This window comes from Liolophura sinensis, chromosome 6 (assembly GCF_032854445.1).
Source record: "Liolophura sinensis isolate JHLJ2023 chromosome 6, CUHK_Ljap_v2, whole genome shotgun sequence".
NCBI classification, from domain to species: Eukaryota; Metazoa; Mollusca; class Polyplacophora; order Chitonida; family Chitonidae; genus Liolophura; species Liolophura sinensis.
Genome location: NC_088300.1, coordinates 4,456,383 through 4,477,827, shown reverse-complemented (window position 1 = coordinate 4,477,827; position 21,445 = coordinate 4,456,383). Strand labels below are relative to the sequence as shown.

The following is a 21,445-nucleotide window of genomic DNA, read 5'->3' as shown; positions in this document are numbered from 1 at the left end:
GGTCAAATTAAGAGAACAAAGTAAGGGCGATAATAGTTTTAAAAAATAAACAAATCCCAGCCGCACGGTCACCTAGTTAATCCATAGCCAAACAAGTTTCGCTCTGTTTTTACTGTTGAAACTCAGTTTTCCATCTGATGCCGAGAACTTACACGAACGTACAACACACCTATAAAGAAAATGTTTTTCTTTCACAACGTTTATAATGCAGCAATGATGGGTCCAGAGAAAAGCTTGTCAATGTCATTAGAAGATAGTTCTTGTTACAGTCAAGTATATTACGAAGATTTCAAGTAGGACCTTTCGTATTTATACGATTTAAAAATTTTTAAACGTGAAACGTTTTTGAAGCCACTGGTAACCTACAACGTTGACATTTTAGCATGATGTGTTTGCATTGTCAGATTGAATAAAGGATATTCATGGGACCAAACGGTGAAATAAAGCTTTTTTATCTAAACAACACAAATCATTTGCAATATATTAACAAATTTAATCTTCTAGAAGAATCGTCCCAAGAATGAATTATTTTGACGCTTTCAATGGCGGGAACATCAATGGCTTATAAAATAGAAATAAAACATAAAATGAGACAATAACATGAATTTTAAACCAACACTGTTAAAGTAGCAGGCTGAGTCGTAAATCCTAAAATGACACGATTCCAATTTCTGTCACTGAAAAGTCAATACCTGATACACTATACGCTTTGCATGTCATAAAAATAAAGATGATTATGACTGATGAGGATGGATTTGGAAATATAAAGAATGTCAAATGAAAAATGAGTAGTGAAAACAGCATAGAATTCAACATTGGCAAAGCTTGCCAAATTAGCACTATAGTTTTGTGTGACATTTGCATGGTTCGCACATGCATACAAAGGCATGGGCTAAATCCCTTCATGCTCATAACATGTCATGATTTTCCAGATGTTATCTTGCTTCACTCAAACCATAACTGCGGTAAATCTGGTGAATTACCGCAAGCAGACCTGACTTACAGTCTGTAGTAGTCAGGACTGAAATGAAGTCACATTTCTCGAATTCGAACACACAAGACTGAAAAGATTCATTTTTGTCCGATACTGACCAACCGTTGGCTACACAATGTATTACAAATGTGTCCAAAGCTTTGGCCTTACAGTCAGTAATGAAAACACACTTCTGTTCACATCAACATCACAAGGCATGTCCAGAAACACAAGTCCTGCAAATCGTTGAAAAAGGACCCACAGTTGTCAGACAGCAAATATAGTTCTGCACAGAACTAACAGTTCCGTCACAGTCTGAGAAGTTCTAAGCGCTCATTACTAGGCGTAGTAAATCATCGTAGTGTCACTCTGTGATACCTTGTGAACACGACTGACCAGTTTTATGTAGAGGGTGTCAGTATGCCAGCTTGACAGTGAGACACGGATATCTTGCTTATTCCGCATATTAGTTTATTGTGGCACCATTTTCAGTAACACCCTTCAATGCTGACATCACACTAGTGAATCTCATCTATCACTGCATGTAGCACAGAAATCATCGTCAACCAGCCCAGGCGGCTTGGTTAACTCACCTGAACGTAATTCGATTAACTATTTTCGCTCAAGAGTTAAATTGGACACCATTTTTCTTTAAGCCTCTACTCTCTATTATTCATGAGCCGCTCATTCCTTATAGTTACTGATCCGTGGAATCTGTCAAGGTAAGGTACACATGGAAACAAGCTTAGCTATAAGCCATAATGTGTCTCTTTTCTATTGAGTTCTTTGGCGTCCTGTATGATCTCCTCGTTTCATGAGTTCATTACCGTCCAGCACGATCTGTTCTGCCATTCTGTAATATCTGCTCACTCCATGAATTCATTACCATCCCGTGAGATCTGCACATTCCATGAGTTCATTACCATCCCGTGAGATCTGCACATTCCATGAGTTCATTACCATCCCGTGAGATCTGCACATTCCATGAGTTCATTACCATCCCGTGAGATCTGCACATTCCATGAGTTCATTACCATCCAGTGAGATCTGCACATTCCATGAGTTCATTACCATCCAGTGAGATCTGCACATTCCATGAGTTCATTACCATCCCGTGAGATCTGCACATTCCATGAGTTCATTACCATCCCGTGAGATCTGCACATTCCATGAGTTCATTACCATCCAGTGAGATCTGCACATTCCATGAGTTCATTACCATCCAGTGAGATCTGCACATTCTAAGAGTTCCTCACAATCCCGTGATGTCTGCCCATTCCAAAAGTTCCTTATCATCCCGTGAGATCTGCCCATTCCAGGAGTTCCTTACCATCCCGTGAGACTTGCCCATTCCAAGAGCTCCTTACCATCTTGTACAGTCTGGCTATCAAGACTTCCGTACCATCATGAATGATCTGCTCATTCTTAGAGTTCCTTGCCATCTTGTTTCGCCTGTTCATTCCACGAGTTTATTATCATTCATTATTACAGGGTTAGTCTCCTGTATGTGTGCGTCAGTGCCTTGCTAAACGAAGAACATCTTGGTGAACAAAACGGAACAACAAAGCACATGCCAGTTTTAAGTTTGAACCCGCACTGGTCTTGTTTGTGATCAAGTAATGGTATCACAGGTTTTGGAGGTCACAGCCTTAGACAAAGGAGATATTGCAATCTCGATGATTTTATATTTTTTAAAACAGATCCTAAACCTTCCAGGCGAACGCTAGTACCTAGCCAGCATTTTGAATCTGAACATTCCACAAATGTCTCTGTACTCACTGCACGACTGTTTCTCCCTCGGAGTCCAGATTGCTGGTGGCCGGGGATCGTAGACCCTCGGAGGAGAAATCGCTAGAGGAACCACCTGACGGGCTGTTACATCCCTCACCAGTCGAGGAGAAGTCAGACTCGGACGTCGCCGATGGATAGCCCAAGGTCTCTCTCAGAGCCGTGATGTAATTCAATGCCAGCCTTAGAGTTGTGATTTTCGTCGGCTTACCCTTGCTGTCTTCGAATTGATATACAGGAATGGCGTCTGCCAAGGCATCAAAGGCATCGTTTATCTCCAACATTCGGCCCCGCTCCCGCGCGTTCGCCGCCCGTCTCCTATACTTGCTGAGGGGAGGCGGACGACTCTTAGGTTTCGGTGCCTTGGGAGACTTTCGTCGCTTTTCCGTCTCCTCTCGGTTCGCCAAAGAGCTTTTCCGTAAATTATATTCCACTTTGTATCTAGCTTTGATCGTGGAAATGTCCAAGTTGTCGTCTTGGGCTGTCGGATCATCACTGACGCTTGGTGTGGGTGCCTGATTGTTATTGTCATCGGGCGCGGTGTCTTTTGAGCAGGTTTCCGAGGCAAGCGTGGATCCCAGGCTCATCTCCGGAATATCCATGCTGAACTCTGCAACTGTAAACAGGCTGTCCATTTCCATCGTGACGTAGGTACAGAGATTATCGCTATGGCATAGCGGACGTCCAAGAGACCTGCTGTCCTTAACTTGGCTAGAACGTCACACGCACCTCACCCTTAGACTAACTGACACGGGATATTGTCAAATAGCACGCAAGTTACAACGTAATATTCCCGGCCCAGCCACGCGAGCCAGTTATTGCCGAAGGGCCTCAGCTAAAACCTATGTCTGTCGACTATCACAACAGGTAAATAGGTAAAAAAGGCCCGATTCGTTGAGGGTCACTCTACACCAGACAGAGAATGATATACCAGCAAAAATGTTAGAGAAAAATTGTGCTATCCTTTTTATGGAGGTGGGCTGGTATGTTCATTGAGCGACATCCAATGAGAGAGTGTGGACTAAGCAGCTAGTCTCTTCCCCGTGGCATCCAGGTGTCAACCTAGGCCAGAGGTAAACAAAGCTAAGTAAATTTGAACGCTATCAATCAAACCGAGGGGACGGTTCGTTGCTCCCTTGTATCTACCGGCCCACTTCTTCGGGTTATGGCCGATCTCGGCGGGGCTCCCAAACACTACGTGACAGTAAACTAAGAGATAAGGAACGCCCGATGGATTTTCTTTAAAACCATCCTAAATTTCAAAGACCTGCTTCAGTGTGTAATACACGACTGTATCCGAGTACCTGTGGTATACTGTGTTCCCTATGGCGCTGACACAAGTTCACAGCGGTTATACGGTGTCTCTAACCCCTGACTTTAACAGGGCTCTCTTCACCAGTCTATACCAGGCTTAAATCTCTGCTGCAGCATCGGTAAGATATAATCTCAAACACAATTGTAATTAAAGCTAATTGGTGAAATGCCCGGTTTCCTCCCACCATAATGCTGGCCGCTGTCGTATAAGTGAAATATTCTTGAGTGCGACAGAAAACACCGATAAAATAAATCAATAAATAAATAACAAATTGGTGAAAAGAAAACTAGTACTCCCATGCGTAAATTACCTATCTGCGTTAGTATTACATCCCAAGCACTCTCCCAAATATCACACAAAAATATACTAGTAAACACCACTGATGGACATTAGGTGTTTCCACAGGTGCAAAACTGACGCACACCAATAAACATTTAATTTATTTCCATGGTGAAAACTAACTTGATATATACTGAAGAACGTTGAATTTATTCCAACGGTGAAAACTAACTTAGGCCTAAATTCATAAACACTGAGTTCATTCACACGGCGAAAACTGACATACACAGGCTTTAACTCACTGAAGTTTCAGTTTATCCCCACGGTGAAAATTAACATTGTTTGATGTGCATTGCGTTTATTTACTGCCTGAAATGAACATACAGTATTCTCATAAATTTTCAACCTAATGATATGGTGAAAACTAAGATGTGATGGTAAACATTTGGTTTATTTTCATGGTGAAAACTAAAACAAGCTCATGAGTATTTACGTATTTTGTATAGGGAAGATTTTTATAAATACCGCTTACATACTTCTTGTTATTCTCCTCTTAACCAGCCAGAACAGTTTTCTACCTCAATAATTACTGGATAAACCGATAAAAACAACTTGAAAAAAGTAGCAAAAATAAAACAAAAGAAGCAAAGACTAAATTAACCTGTTTATAAAATAATATTTTTAAAATGCTTACATAATTTGTTTCGAAGCACTCAATGTGATAAACTTACCAGGCCAGGCACATAATGCGCTGTTATCACAAGGCCAAGAGGAAAAGTCTGACTGCTTTTATTTCCTGAAAGCTATGATGACGTAAAAAATTATTTAATATTGTCGTTGTACATAAAAATACTAGTTGTGATATTCTTCTTAACTACACCAAGAAGAAAAGAAAAAATATATATTTTATTTGGCAGAAATCAAGAATTTTTAAATATTGCGAAATAAAACAGGAAAAGTCTTGTTCCATGCTATTGTTTGTTTCTTATTTTTTACATATACATATGTATCAGTGCACATTACCGATATGCATGTGCGCATACTAAACATACTATTAGCATGCCGCCACGGCAGTAGTCTGAAGTTGACAGTAAGTTAGTTATATTTTACTGTGAACCGGCGGCCGCGGCTAGTTTACGCTATAGTGTTTCATATTTGTATAGCCTTGGGCAGGGTGTTTGTCGGTGATACAGTCGGGGTAAGCAACGAACAGGTTCTCCACGTGTCGCGGGCAGAAGGTGGTACAGCAGCGCCGACTAATACATCACTACTGTCAACACGCCATACCTGCCGGTCAATTCTACCGAACATTTATCGACCTCAGTCCCTGTAAAAGGTGTGATAATTCTAAGGTTACCTGTCTCTGTTTAAAGGAACATAATTGATTACTGTGCGTTCAGGGTGAAATTTATTCTACAAAGTGCGGACCTGTTGATGCGTCTATTTATCTACTTAACACCGTCTCCCTAATTTCAGTCAGACACCATTTTTCTAGGGACGGGACGCCAGAAGCTGAACCTAGGAGCGCGACCCTACCCCGTAGTCCATTGAAGCCCAGACACCACAAGAGCTCGGTAGACACTCCCCTTTTTCGCAATACCGGAACCCAGCATGTGAAACTCCCACTGATGTGTGGAGAGAATGTATGGAGCTCCACGAGTAAATACACAGAGGAAATCAAAGACATTGGGAGAACTGTACTCTATATTTACACGTGTACATCTATACCCACAGATTTGTGGTCTTATTATGAGGTCAATGAAGGTCCATGTACACAGATCTGTATATCATAAGCCACCTTATAAGTAACATCCCTGTGGTTGCAACGCACTGGTGTCAACTCATGCAGCTTTAAAACATGTCTAAAATGATCTAGTGTTTTCATCTATCGGTTGCATGGTATAATTCATAAATAGTTGGTTAAGGTACACACTAATGAAAAACTCGTTCGTGAAATATTAATAAAATTTATTGATTTATTTGATTGATGTTTACGCCGTACTCAAGAATATTTCACTATACGACGGCGGCCAGCATTATGGTGGGAGGAAACCGGGCAGAGCCCGGGAGAAACCCACGGCCATCCGCAGGTTGCTGGAAAAACCTTCCCACTTACGGCAGGAGAGGAAGCCAGCATGAGCTGGACTTGAACTCACAGCGACCGCATTGGTGAGAGGCCTCTAGGTCATTGCGCAGCGCTAGCGGGCAAACCAACTGAGCCACGGAGGCCCCCATATTAATATTAATAAAATGCTCCCGTACGTGGGAAGGTCTGCCAGTAATCTGTGGATGGTCGTGGGTTTCCGCCGGGCTCTGCCCGCTTTTCTCCCACCATAATACTGGCAGCCGTCGTATAAGTAAAATATTCTTGAGTATGGCGTAAAACACCAATCAAATAAAATAAATAAATAAATAAAATGCTCAAGACAAAATTGGCCGGAATTAAAGTGCAGCATTGGTACACAAAGGCCAATATCAGATCATTCCTTCTGACATGTTCTCAGTTCAACGTGTTTTTAATCCACAGGTAAATGTTCTGATAAAAGAGAAATCATCTATCAATGCACAGTACAAGCTAACAAGGCTGCTCGAGGGTAAAGTGACGTAACCCTTATTCCCGAAATGAGAGCATTTGTCAGCGACTTACCACTGATCCGTGTTGTACTTGTGGTCAGTGATTCAGAAGACGTGGGTTTCAGTCGCTGACACAATCCGCTACATTATCTCAAACCGCTGTCAGAAATCGTGAGATACAATGTTTCTACCCCCATTATAGCTTAGATGATGATGTTGACAGCCTGGGGGGAGACTCAACCCACATTCCGAAAACACCGTACTGTCCATTTGGAAACTCAAACCCTTGCTGCCTTTGACATCCGGTTAAAGAGTATGTCGACATAATAGCAAATACATTTCCGGTTCTGGCTTATTTCTGATTCCAGATACAGTTTTTAATAATGTGATGAGTGGGTACATTCACATATTGATAATGTATGCCACTGAGGTATTATTTTACAGGCTTTTGCGTGAATCAGTTTCTTAAAAAGGGACATGAACCTGTGGATAAAAACCAGTGTTCAAGGAACTCAATCCATGAAATCTTTCAAAAAATAGACAAAGAGTCCTCAAATAGCTGCAGGACGCTGTTCCTTTTTACTTGTTTAGTACATGTATAACCACAGACAAATGTGTGGACTTGATTCGGTAAATGTATGTCTGCCTGAGAGAGAGTTCTAAAGTGGGAAGGGAAATACCTACGTGCCGAGGTCTTTCCACATCTATTTCCTTTGGCGTATATAATGCCTCAATCTGAATCGTTAAGAGCACACATACAGTTATAAGCTAAGGTTTGAATTTTCATACAACCGGTTTTATTCCATAAGTTCATGTACTGGAATGCAGAACAAAGTTTCGCAAAAGTGTGGTCACCGCAAATCTGAATGTTTATAGGGTTGCCATATTAGTATAAGACGAACATGTCAGTAACAAATCAGTATCATAACTTTAATGTTACCTGTTTAAGGAAAACTGGAAACCAACCTAATTAAAAATCCTACTTCACGACTTATTAACAGTCTTAATCAGGAGATTTCTGTTGGATTATGAGCGCTATACACTAAACATCGCCGAACACGACTCCTTCTATACCCATGCTCGCGCGTGGGTATTATGTAAACGAACTAATATTTATTCAGGTTAAGTTCAGTATTTATATTTATACTGCAATGAGTAAATTTACAATAAGGAAACGATGTCAGCGACACACTTCTTAGATGTGTGTGTGTGTGTGTGTGCAGACAACATGCCGACTAGCTGGTGTACTCCATTCATAACTCTGCCCTGTGAAGACAGCCAGTCCTGGCTCCCCCTTCACCTACACCTCTAACCCTGACAAACCGCTACAACACCGCGCCGAAAACACACATTCAAGGATTAACCATCAAATCGAAAAGGAGATCTCAAGTCGGGGTTAATTTCACAGTAGCACATAAAATCAACAAACTGGAGTGACAGATTCTCTTGAATAAAGACCGTTCGTTCGCACTTCGCTGTTTTCTAATTCACTCTCATCTTGCGTTTTTAAGACTCTGCTCTCTTTGGAAATGAAACACGCGTGTGTTTATCCATTAATTGTGAGGTAAAAAAATAAAACCGTATCTGGACATACGGTAAACTTTTTGTTTGGCTGGCAATGTTGTCCGGGTACTTGCCTCGTGCCCGGGTATGAGACGCTTACTAAACATGTCAAAGACATAGAGGAAAGGGCGTCATACACGGTACACACATAGCTGCCTCTTCTGACCAGCACTGCCCCCTGATCCCTCATACCGCAGCACATTAGCTTTTGTATATTCAGACTTAAGGGTAGACACATAATGCTGTATAGATAATGCTTAAGGAAAATGTGCATCACTTCTCATGGCCATAGCGCACGCACAGATAACTCAATGCACCAAAAACTGAAGGCTATTAGCCGTATAGTTGTTCTGTTTAAGGTGAATGGCAGGGAGCATTTTTCACTCTATTGAATGTTTTACATGGATGATAATGTCAAATATATGAGCACCCGAGGCAATGAAACAGACAACCCAACATCAATTCTTTAACCTCATTAGCCAGTTCATCTTGCTGTCTCAAATAGAGAACTTGGGCTACATTACTAGCTGCGCGGCTTTTTAACAGTCGAGTGAAATATTATACTTCTAGTCTATATTTATGAAGTTTAGTGGACAAGGAGGCAACGTAGATCGTTAGTAAAACACATGCTTTAGGCCAACTGACGGTAAATCAATTACAGTCTGCTCTTTAAAACAGTGAAGCGAACAGAGTAGCCCAGGGTGAGACATTAATGGCTCGCTACCGGTCATTTGTACAGTGACAGTGCTGTTGTGGCGAGTCGGCCTGCTTATTGCTCAGTCTGATTACACGGGGCTATCATGTCGGGTACAGAGGAGGGGTAAGCAGAGGTGAAGAAAGCCATCCAAGTATTAATTAAACAAACAACAACATAACCTGCGGTCTAGTCACCCAAATGTACGTGTAGGCGCCAGTTTGAATAGGTATAAATCCATCTCTGATGAAACACAGGGTTATCATTATGGACCTACATGTACTTCTGTATTGCCTCCAACCATAAGATAAAACCATAATCGTCAAGGAGGAATGTACTTTACGAATGCAGCACCATTTATCCTATGGGGAACCATTCCAGTCTAAAGATACTCGGGCCTGAACTGTGTAGTCTTTTGTCCATTCCTGCCTTGGCGATGGCGTTCAAATTGGTAAGTTAACGTAGGAACCGAGTCGCAAATGGGGGGAGGGGGCTTTGTTTGGGTTGTGGGAGAACAGGTAATGAATGGAGAGCAGGGGAATGATGGAGGACAACAGGTAACCTATGGAGGGAATGATGGCAGGCAACAGGTACGCTACTGGAGGAATGATGGAGGACAACAGGTTCCCTTTTGAGGGAATGATGGCAGGCAACAGGTACCGTACTGTGGAATGAAGGAGGGGACAACATGTACCCTATTGAAGGAATGATGAAGGACAACAGGTACGCTACTGGGGGAACGATGGAGGACAACAGGTACCCTACAGGGGGAATGATGGAGGACAACAGGTGCCCTACTGGGGGTATAATGGAGGACAACAGGTACCCTATCGGGGAACGATGGAAGGCAACGCGTACGCTACTGGGGGAATGATGGAGGACAACAGGTACGCTACTGGGGGAATGATGGAGGACAACAGGTACGCTACTGGGGGAATGATGGATGACAACAGGTACGCTACAGGGGGGATGATGGAGGACAACAGGTACCCTACTGAGGGTATAATGGAGGACAACAGGTACGCTACTGGGGGAATGATGGAGGACAACAGGCACCCTATCGGGGAATGATGGAGGACAACAGGTACCCTATCGTGGAGTGATGGAGGACAACAGGTACCCTATCGGGGAATGATGGAGGACCACAGGTACATTACTGGGGGAATGATGGAGGACAACAGGTACCCTATCGGGGAATGATTGAGGACCACAGGTACGTTACTGGGGGAATGATGGAGGACAACAGGTACTCTATCGGGGAATGATTGAGGACCACAGGTACGTTACTGGGGGAATGATGGAGGACAACAGGTACCCTATCGGGGAATGATGGAGGACAACAGGTACGTTACTGGGGGTATAATGGAGGACAACAGGTACCCTATCGGGGAATGATTGAGGACCACAGGTACGTTACTGGGGGAATGATGGAGGACAACAGGTACTCTATCGGGGAATGATTGAGGACCACAGGTACGTTACTGGGGGAATGATGGAGGACAACAGGTACCCTATCGGGGAATGATGGAGGACAACAGGTACGTTACTGGGGGTATAATGGAGGACAACAGGTACCCTATCGGGGAATGATTGAGGACCACAGGTACGTTACTGGGGGAATGATGGAGGACAACAGGCACCCTATCGGGGAATGATGGAGGACAACAGGTACCCTATCGTGGAGTGATGGAGGACAACAGGTACCCTATCGGGGAATGATGGAGGACCACAGGTACATTACTGGGGGAATGATGGAGGACAACAGGTACCCTATCGGGGAATGATTGAGGACCACAGGTACGTTACTGGGGGAATGATGGAGGACAACAGGTACTCTATCGGGGAATGATTGAGGACCACAGGTACGTTACTGGGGGAATGATGGAGGACAACAGGTACCCTATCGGGAATGATGGAGGACAACAGGTACGTTACTGGGGGTATAATGGAGGACAACAGGTACCCTATCGGGGAATGATTGAGGACCACAGGTACGTTACTGGGGGAATGATGGAGGACAACAGGTACCCTATCGGGGAATGATTGAGGACCACAGGTACGTTACTGGGGGAATGATGGAGGACAACAGGTACCCTATCGGGGAATGATGGAGGACAACAGGTACGTTACTGGGGGTATAATGGAGGACAACAGGTAACCTATCGGGGAATGATGGAGGACAACAGGCACCCTATCGGGGAATGATGGAGGACAACAGGCACCCTATCGGGGAATGATGGAGGACAACACGTACTCTACTGGGGAATGTTAGGGGACAGGTAACCTGTTGGGGACTTCAGGAGGGGGACAGACACCCTATTGGTGGATCAGTGGAGGGGGATATGTGTCCTGTTATGTGTACAACGGCGTTTCGGTGAGACTTTGATTTCTGCTCAATGTACTGAAGTAATACAATCACTTAACTATCTGATCAAGAGTGATCATCATCTCATGGTGACTTGTGTACTGTATTTAGTTTGACACCCTTCTTTTCAAATGGCTTCTCGGTGAAGCGTCTGTTAAAGACGTCATGTTAGAAAGTGAATTAAGTAACATTATTATCGTTAATAGGGATAACACTTTCTGAATATAGCACAGATTCTTGTGCTGAAATTTGGCTTGGGTCACTGCGGGTTTCGAACCAGCGACCTCAGAGTCAGGCACCAAATCGCTGGTTCGAAACCCTCAGTGGTCTCAGCCAAATTTCAGCACTAGAATCTGTGCTATATTCAGAAAGTGTTATCCCTATTAACGATAATACTGTTACTTAATTCACTTTCTGACATGACGTCTTTAACAGTGTTAATGTGGATGGTGCGGGGTCGGACGACTGGGCGTTTGGCCTTTCACAATGGCGTATCGTGGGCACCCACAGGTACTAAACCCGCAAGGTTAGGCCCGGGCACACCTGACCGTGATGTACCGAGGTCGGCAGGCAAGGACAGAGGGAAGCCCAGTTTCAGCATACCTGTATGAAGATTAAACGTACCTGGATATAAATGATGGTTTACCATAGAGGGCAAGCACTGCTTAATTCACTACACAAATGGCCATCTCGTAGAACTAGGGATTGGATTTGAATGTATAGCGTGCACCGTTATCTTTAGTCTCACGCTGGTACAGATTTCAAATGCAGTCGCGGTCAAATTGCGTGGTGTGCTCGCTTTTTTTGGTTTATTCGTCTCACTCTTAGAAAATAGGCAACCTACATTGTCACGGGTAGCTAATGACATTAAACAACTCAACCGCAAATTTTCGGAAAGAACATGGGAAAGAAGTTTTGATATAACTTCGAAAGAAGAAAATCATTTACGTCTACAACAACCAGATAAGGCATTTTTCCTTTTACCGAAAGGCAATCAAACAGTAGCTTTCATACCTTTTTTATATATTTTAGGCAAACTGCTTAATTCCTACATGAAATAAATAACATCATTCCGTGGGAAACGATTATTATTGTAGTGAACATTATCCATGAGGTCTAAGTGGAGAATACCTGTAGTGTTCCTCTGGATGGTCGGAGTCAACCACCTCACCATTTATCCTATGACATGAGGTTTTTGTAATATCTCACGCCACTTGCAGCCTTTCATCCAGCGATATCTTGATTGCTGTGTACATGGATAGCAATGGAGGAGCGTTGAACCGCAAGGCTCTATCACTATTCAAAATCAGGTGCGAAGCAACCATACAGTATTTGTAATATTAGGGTACTTGAGATTAGCAACAGATATGCACCGAAAAATTCCGATGCACACTAAGAAATTAACCGAGTGTAATAATACAGTGAGATCATGTAATCCTGTCTTGATGACATACACAGGTTGACGGATAACACACAGTAACAATGATATCGTTAGACAGCAATGCTTCTTATTCATAATTGTGTTCAGTCAGCTGAAAGACCAATTAAAATCACCACATTCCCGTTCCCGAAACGTATTCAGGCCAACAAGGTGTATCCCTACGAGTCGTGCAATGGTGAATTCTGATAATGTCCTGGGAAAGTCATCCATCAATGTATTTCAGGAGCCTAGAGACTGGCGCCGATAACACAGTTGGTAGAGCGTCCGTTTCCGGAGCGGTAGATCCAGGGTCAATCCTGGGTCAAGTCACACCTAAGACCACAAAAGAGGAAGTTACGCTTGGCGTTCAGCATGAACGCAACGACTGGTTGACCTGAATCAGTATAATGGCTCGGGCGGCACGTCTTACTTGCCTTCGGTAAGGTGTCTCAATGAAGCAGCACTAGATAAAAGAGCGGTGGAAATCCGTCCTGCAACAAGGAGGCACATTACATGCTCTCTAAGGGTTCCTTCGTCGTTGTATGACTGACAAATTGTTAAGTACGACGTTAAACCCCAAGCACTCACTCACTCACTCCAGGAGCTGAGCAGTCAGATTATGATATTAAGTCTGCCTGGTTGGTTCACTGAGAAGACAGGTGTTGCTAGTTGCGTGCCTCACACAAAATGAAAAGATTTTAAGAAAACATAAATAAGCAGTTTTGGGCAACTTTACTCATCTTATTAATCCAGTGAGATTGTGTGAATTCTGGTAGTATTTTTGTTAACATTAGAAAATGTTGATCGATGTAAAATCTTGCGCAGCAGGGATAATGCCACAATAGTCATTCATACATGCTGTAGTACAGAAGTGGCGTAGATATGGTAATGCCGACACGGCGTTTTTAGGCAGCAAGGGCCATTGCAAGATTCTATAAAGCAGATATGGCTTAAGCTTCAGTCCTAGATTTTATTATTCACATCTGGCTGAAGCTACATTGATCATTTCTAGACTCTACGATTTACATCTGGTATAAAACCACAGTAATCACTCCAAGATTCCACGATTACATCTGGCATTAAGTCACAGTGATCATCCCTTGATTCTACGATTACATCTGGCATTAAGTCACAGTGATCATCCCTTGATTCTACGATTACATCTGGCATTAAGTCACAGTGATCATCCCTTGATTCTACGATTGCATCTGGCCCAAAGGTCACGGTGATCTCTCTCTTGATTCTACGATTACATCTGACATAAAGTCAACTATATTTTATTCAATCCGTTATGGCCGCTCTTTCTGCTGCATGACCTCTCTCTGTCTCCGGTATGGCCTCCCTCTTCTCAAAGACCTCTCTCTGCGGCATCTCTCTCTCCTCTATGACTCCTCTCCTCTACGGCCCCTCTCTCCTTTATGGCATCTCTCTCCCATATGGCATCTCTTTTCTTTATGTCCTCTTTCCTATGGCATCTCTATACTCGATAGCATCTATCTCCTCTATGGCATCTCTCTCCTCTATGGCATCTTTCTCTCTATGGCCTCTCTCCTCTATGACATATCTCTCCTCTATAGCATCTTTCCCTCTATGGCTTCTCCCCTCTATGACATCTCTCTCCTTTATGGCTTCTCCGGCATGTCTCTCCTCTATGGCATCTCTCTCCTCTGTAGTATCTCTCTCCTCTATAGCATATATCTCGTATAAGGCATCTCTTTCCTCTATGGTATCTCTCCCCTCTATGGCCTCTCTCTCCTCAACAACATGTCTCCCCTCTCTGGCATGTCACTCTTCTATGGCATCTCTCTCCTCTACGGCATCTCTCGTCAATATGGCATCGCCCTCCTTTATGGACTTTCTCTCCTTTACGTGATGTCTCTCCTCCTTGGCATATCTCTCCTCTATGGCATGTCTCTCCTCCATGGCATCTCTCTCCTCAATGGCATATCTCCACTCTATGGCCTTTCTCTCCTCTACAGCATGTGTCTCTTCCAGTCTTTTCCCTCCTATATGGCCTTTTTCTCTTCTATGACATCTCTCCGCCTATGGCAATATCTCTCGTCTATGACATCTTTCTCCTATATGACATCTCTCTCCTATATGGCAGCGCTCTCGTGTGTGGCATATCTCTCCTCTATGGATTCTGTCTACTCTACGGCATGTCTCTCCTCTACGGCATCTCTCTCCTCTATGGCATATCTCTCCTATATGTTATCTCTCTCTTCTATGGTATCTCTTTCTCCTATGGCATTTCTCTCCTCCATGGCATCTTTCTTCTCTATATCATCTGTCCTCCATGGCATACAATGTTTTCACTTTTGGCTTGACACAATAATTCCAAGCATAAAACATAAGACAAATATTATTATTTAATATTTCACGTTATGGAAGCAGAAAACTATGTCGCTCTTATGGCATTAAAATTGGACTATAGCCTTTTCTTACTCCCTAACCAGTAAACTCGCTAAAGTGTAAAGGCAATGATGACGGCAACACCATTAACTGTGGGAGATAAAAACACGGAACTGCTGATCACGTGATCAGTGTGGCTCGGTTCGCGTGCCGCCAAGTCGTAAAGATTGAACACTAAAAGGTCGATATAACACAGTTCCAGCAGACAGAATTTAAACAGTGACGTATCTCTATAATCAGTCTGACAAGTCTACGTACTGAGCGTGGATAAAATTGATTGCCAAGCTGTGAAGTGGCGGGCAGGAATACAAGTTAAACTTGATATAAATGAGAACAGACACTCGTGGTTTTTCTTTCGATAATTGCAGGGAATTTTCCAGATGTAATCGTGTCGAATAGACTGTATTTAAATCAGAAATGAAGCCATATCATTCATTTTGTTAGGAGGTGGGCGTTACCTCGGTCTATACACAATAATCCCTGCTGGATACAGTATCCACTGTCAACAACATGATAACATCTAGTATAGAGCGTTTGTGAAGGATAAGATACGCATAATCAACACAGGCTAGCAAACGTGTATCTGGCTATGCTATAGCTGTATATATTGCATGGGAGAGCAGTAAAGTCAATGACACCCATTTAGCTATGTACACTACAATTACTGTGATCGTGAAACACGTTTGTAATGGATCGGCAAAGGCAAGAGAGGAAACTTTTTGAAAGAATTTTGAATAACAAGACTTACATAGGGAACGTATATTTTTGAAGGAATGAAGGAAAGACTCACCAAACTTGAAAGAAAAACTCTTTCCCATAAGAAAATTAAGTTATTTACTTTCTAAAGAAATTAAGTTACTTACTTAAGAAATTAAACTGTTTTTTTCTAATAGTCAGGCAGATGTCTGTGAAAAAAAATCAATGAAACAAGGCATTCATTATAATGTCGTTTAATGAGGTGTTGAATTGTTGTGAAATCATTCCAGTTAAATGTAACAAAATTTCAACGAAAGGTCAGCAACAAATGAGGAAAGTTTTCAAAGAGAATACAATAGTTTTTACTATTGATCTTGAGCCGCTTGATTAAATCAGAGGGAATATCAATACGCCTTTGCGGAAAAGGCCCCTCGAAGTATCTTACATTAATTTCGCCAGTGATGAAAATGTTGGGTGCTATTTGGAGGCGTGGATATATCGACGTACATAGGATTATGGTTCACCAAAACATAATGTTTTCTGTTGTGTAATTGACGACAGGCCTGTGTATGATTTACGTGTGACATAGCGCTGAACTCGGAGGGAGGAGCACGGATCGTAACGCCTTGTTGCCCGCCCTGAGGCATTTACGGTGTACAAGTCCCGTATATGTCATCTGTCACCAGCATAAATGTTGAAGAGCAAAATAAAGCTTCTTTGAACAAAGAATAATAGTTATGAAAATAACCTGTTCCTTGGGCAAATTTCGGGGTGATCTGGTGCTCGTCTGTTACACAGAGACAGGTCAGGTGACTAGCTTCGCAACACTATTGTCTATAACCGAATTAACAGGTATGAACATATGTTATGTTTCGTCGCTAAAGTTTTATTTACATAATAACACAGACTGATGCTTAATTATCACACAACAAGTAAGTGAAACAAGTATAATCATCAAAGCTGCTGAGGACTAAATATACAGGAAACCAAGCTCTAAACAAGGGGGTAGAAGTAAATACCCATACGATCAACGAAGCGGAATGGGCTCGCTTTCGCACAACTTGTAACTTTTCTGGTAAATAACGTCACGTTAACCCAACGCAGTGCCATTTTAAAAAAGTTACAAGGAACTTTATATTTTAGTTTGCGAAAGTGTTCCCAGTTTTGCATAGCCGGTGCAATGTGATATCTGCTAATGTGGTTTTGTGAGCTGTTAAACTTTGTGAGACTGCTCAGACATCGGTAAAATCACAATAAACCAACAAGTTAGGAGGTGACCAGTCAAGGTCAAGGTCCTTTGCTTACAAAAACCAAAAAACACTAGAAATGCAGATATTTCTGAGATCAATGTTGAAGTGTTGAAACACATTAACGTAAAGTTTAGCTGTTGATTTTACCCAAACGTAGGCCATGTTGAATGCTCTATCGGGCACCTTTTCAGTGTAACTTAAAGCGGGAACTTTTGACCAGAGACCAGTGAGGACCTCAGCAAAACCCTAGATTTTAGTTTTGAGTTTAGACATATCTATTCAAATGAAAGGCCAACCAAAATGCCATTTTTCCAGCGGTTAAACTCTAGCAAGCTGACACTGATTAGGCCTCGGCATTTGTTTTATCATATTTGCTTAGTTTGTTGAGGTTAAATAAACGTCGTGTCGACGTTACTTGAGCCACATCATGCCGTTGTTTTTTTTAGTGCTGCATCACAGAAACACGACACAGAATTAAGGCGCCGGACCGAATTTGTAACCTATTTTCAGAAGCCACACGTCCCCTGACAATAATCATCGCACGACGTGAATTGAATTGTTCAAGTGGGTGCTACACGTTAAAAAAGCAGACCTAGGCAAGAGACTCCAAAATGTAACATGAAAACGTTATGAAAGGATGCATTTGCAATGTCCTCTCATGTTGGCAGAGGTCAAACTCACCCAGAGACCTCTGCTACACCTACCGCTGCCAACTTGACGCACTACTTTCAAGCATTGTCTTTCCGAGTGGTTGGCTAACATCCTCATACAATAGCCTAATAACATATCATTACAAGCCTGTCACTCAAGCTCATCCACATGAAAGACAGCGATTTAGACAGCTATTGAAACCATATTTTCCTTTGTCCAGAAAGGCCGAAACGTCTGTCCTCATACCTCTATTGGAAATGAACGCAGTTATTGTCAGCCAAACAGTTGAATGAGTGAGTAATTTTTAACGCAGTGATTTTAAAAGCACTCAATACACAAGATCTGTTGTGAGAGTTGTCAGGTAGCACTCACTCCAAGCTTCACGTGCGAAGGTGGCAGGTAGACTCATAAGCGTGAAAACGGGGATAGCTCAGGTGGTAAAAAATCGCAGGCACTCGCGGACAGTTGGGAGTTCGTATGTTTCATTGTTTCAGTCTTTGGAGCATGTTCAAAAGACTGTGAAATGGAGCAGTTTGTGGAATTCGGCTTAATTTACGGTTAAGTTGCACGGTGTGAAATTCGAGATTTGGTAGAAATTCATGCATTTCCCTCGTTCTTTAATACTTTTGTCTCGTCCTTTGGCCTAGTCATTTTCTTGTATTGTCCTTTCGCATTTCTTGTTGGCCTAGTCAGTGGAACCCATAGTCGCAACCGTCTTCCCCATTTCTTACTTATGGCCATATTGTCTAGTACCAATATCCGTGATGCCTATACAGTTAGTTGATCTAATATGTTAGCAATAAAATTCGAAACGTGTAACAAGCAGAGTGTGCCTGTTTTTCGCAACTGAAATTCGAAAGAAATGAAAGATCTACTTTGCCTGATGTTCGCAGCTATACTTTGTTCATCTGTGAAAGTTGCAAGGACAAACATAGCTGCATGTTCGCAGTTTGTTACATATAATTTGAATGGATTGTTAGGTGCTCTAAGCCCTCTTCCTGTTGCTTGCCTATGCAGGCGAAATACACAGGGTTCTTGTACAGTCGTATTGAGTCATATGTCGAGTTGTTAAAGTCTACGAATTGTTAAAACCGGTTAGCCGATTAAACGGAGTCTGAGATCTTTAGATATGTCTGTCGAATTCCAATTTTCCCAACGATTAACTTTAATCTATAATAAAGGAGTTATGTTCGTACATTGTTTCTTTCGAATGTGAAAATATAAAAGCGTAAGCAATTCACTCGAAGTCAGTCCGCTTCTGAGAGTGGCCTGTGTACATATAAACTGCGTATATACGCCTAGTAAATGATACGTCCTCTGCATTCAGGAATTTGTCAGTTTTACAGATGAGGAAGAAAACAATCTATCAGTTCACGGAGAGTGATACTAACCAGAGTCAAGCATCTATGTTAGTTATACGCGGAGTAATCGCTTTGTAAATGAGGGGGATATAACCCTTAGGCGTGACACTGCATTACGGTACTGACGAGTCATATTTTCTCTCGTTTCCCTCTGTAAACAAAGCTGACACGACATCTCTGTCTGGTCGGCTCTGTTTCCACTGCGCAAGTGCCCAGATGTCACGGACCAAGGTCTGCGAGCGGTCCGCGCTCCCTCTGATCCGGGGTTAAGTTACGGCCGATCCGTAGCAATCGTCTAAGTCCGCCAACAGTTAGTCAGTATTATACAATTACATTACCGAGTTGGTAAACAGATCAACTTACTCAAGACAAGACCAGAGAATTAGCATAAATCAAACTCCATCTAGCCGTGGCGCAACCTTAGGGTAATTCTGTACACTTAACTAACGATGACCTCTTCATCCATGCTGGGAGCATACACGGCTGTTTAAAATGTAATATTTACCAAATGTTCTATGACTAATTAATTACAGAAAATTATTACATTGTTTTCAGCTGTTTTGTGGGAGGACGGTGATGTTGATATTGCTTTTGTTGGGAATGCTTTTAATCATGGGATGCAGTTTTGAAATCATCCGGCGGAGCAGTTTGAGGGCAAAGAAATGACATTATTTCTTGTTTCATTATTTATTAAGGTTCCACACTTCCATTGGCAGATTGCTGCTAAATGAATGATTCTAGACAACTATGTGAACTGAGCTAGTTTGTGCTGAATTGAAGTACTGATGTTGTACGACAACAGAATGCATGATATAGGAAACAAATTACATATATATGTCAGTGTCATATCAAAATATACAGCAAATATGACACACCATTAAACGGTTTGGAAAGTAAACATACATACATAAATACTAGTCAAGCGACTAAAGAAAGAAAGACTGACTAAAGGCAAAATATAAGTTCTATTCCCGCCAGCAGGTGAAACAGGTTAGTGGGAGACTGCCCACTACCGACCTCTCCCCGTCCCACCGGTTAGCTAAAACCCTCTACGCACATGTGTAAAGAACAAACCAAGTGAGTGGGACAAAGGCATTCCAACCGAATGTATTATTACAAACTGCTGTGTAAACTGGGGTAGTCAATTTGTTTCAGCAGGAATATTGCTGCCGCACGTGGTGTCAGTGTGAGTGTAAGTCTGATCAAAAAAGAAGCTTTCACTTATCAACTTTTATCTACAGTTTCCATTATTTAGGGAAGCGCTATGTTTTTAAACCCATGTCACTCCTAACCTTTCTTTATTTCACATTTTCCCTAATAGCATTTCGCTCCCTGTGGATTTCCAAAAGAAAGGAGTTAAATCATCCTGTCATTCATATGCTCAAATGTATGGTCTTTAATTAGATCTTAGTCATCTTGACAACTTATTGTCCGGAAGTTTGAACACTTGAAATTACCACTCAAAGATAAAAAGGGATGCTTTAGCAAATTCTAGTTGTCTAGTATTTAGTATATCTAGCATCTCTTTTAGAACACATCACACTAACACTAAGGCTGTGGGTCGACTACTTTGCTGTTAAATAAACTATCATGGCTATTTTGACGTCTTCCACTATGTACACTGTACTGGTACTTTTATATTGGTTTTACCAAACTGATATGTGGGAAATCTGGATGCATTCAGCTATTAACTATTTCAGGCAATGATTGAGATCACTCTGGAAAACATTGAATTAGTTTTCGTGAAATTATCATGGAACACTATTACCAGATAAAAAAGGGGAAAGATTCTGAAGTGATTGAAGTCTTCGTATTTGGCCATAGCGTGAAAAATCTTTGTTTCTTGATATCAAAACATCTGTTAACAGCCTGCATACCAAGTTTGTCTGCAAATTTGAACTGCACGAAGACCTAACGACTTCCAGTGACCAAGTCGTAGTTGAGGTAAATGAAATAAGCAGACAGAACTGTGGACAGAACAAGAGCAAATCAACTCGGAGAAATCATTTATGGTTTCCGTTCATACAATGTTTACTGCAGTGGCCGGCAAATGTTTTAACGTCTGTCTCCCCGCTAGTCATAACATAGATGCAGTCTGTGACAT

At 42.2% G+C, this 21,445-nt stretch overlaps 1 protein-coding gene across 1 annotated transcript; it reads right to left on the bottom strand.

Moving 5' to 3' along the window:
• Nucleotides 1-225: 225 nt before the first annotated feature.
• LOC135468625 (neurogenic differentiation factor 1-like) lies at nt 226-3,679 on the bottom strand. Its single transcript, XM_064746987.1, has one exon. It carries the CDS (start codon nt 3,400-3,402, stop codon nt 2,749-2,751), a length of 654 nt encoding a protein of 217 aa, XP_064603057.1. The 5' UTR covers nt 3,403-3,679; the 3' UTR covers nt 226-2,748.
• Nucleotides 3,680-21,445: the final 17,766 nt, after the last annotated feature.

What these genes read in the sequence shown, in the direction of transcription:
- LOC135468625 (XM_064746987.1), bottom strand. Translation starts at nt 3,402, where the DNA reads ATGGAAATGGACAGCCTGTTTACAGTTGCAGAGTTCAGCATGGATATT.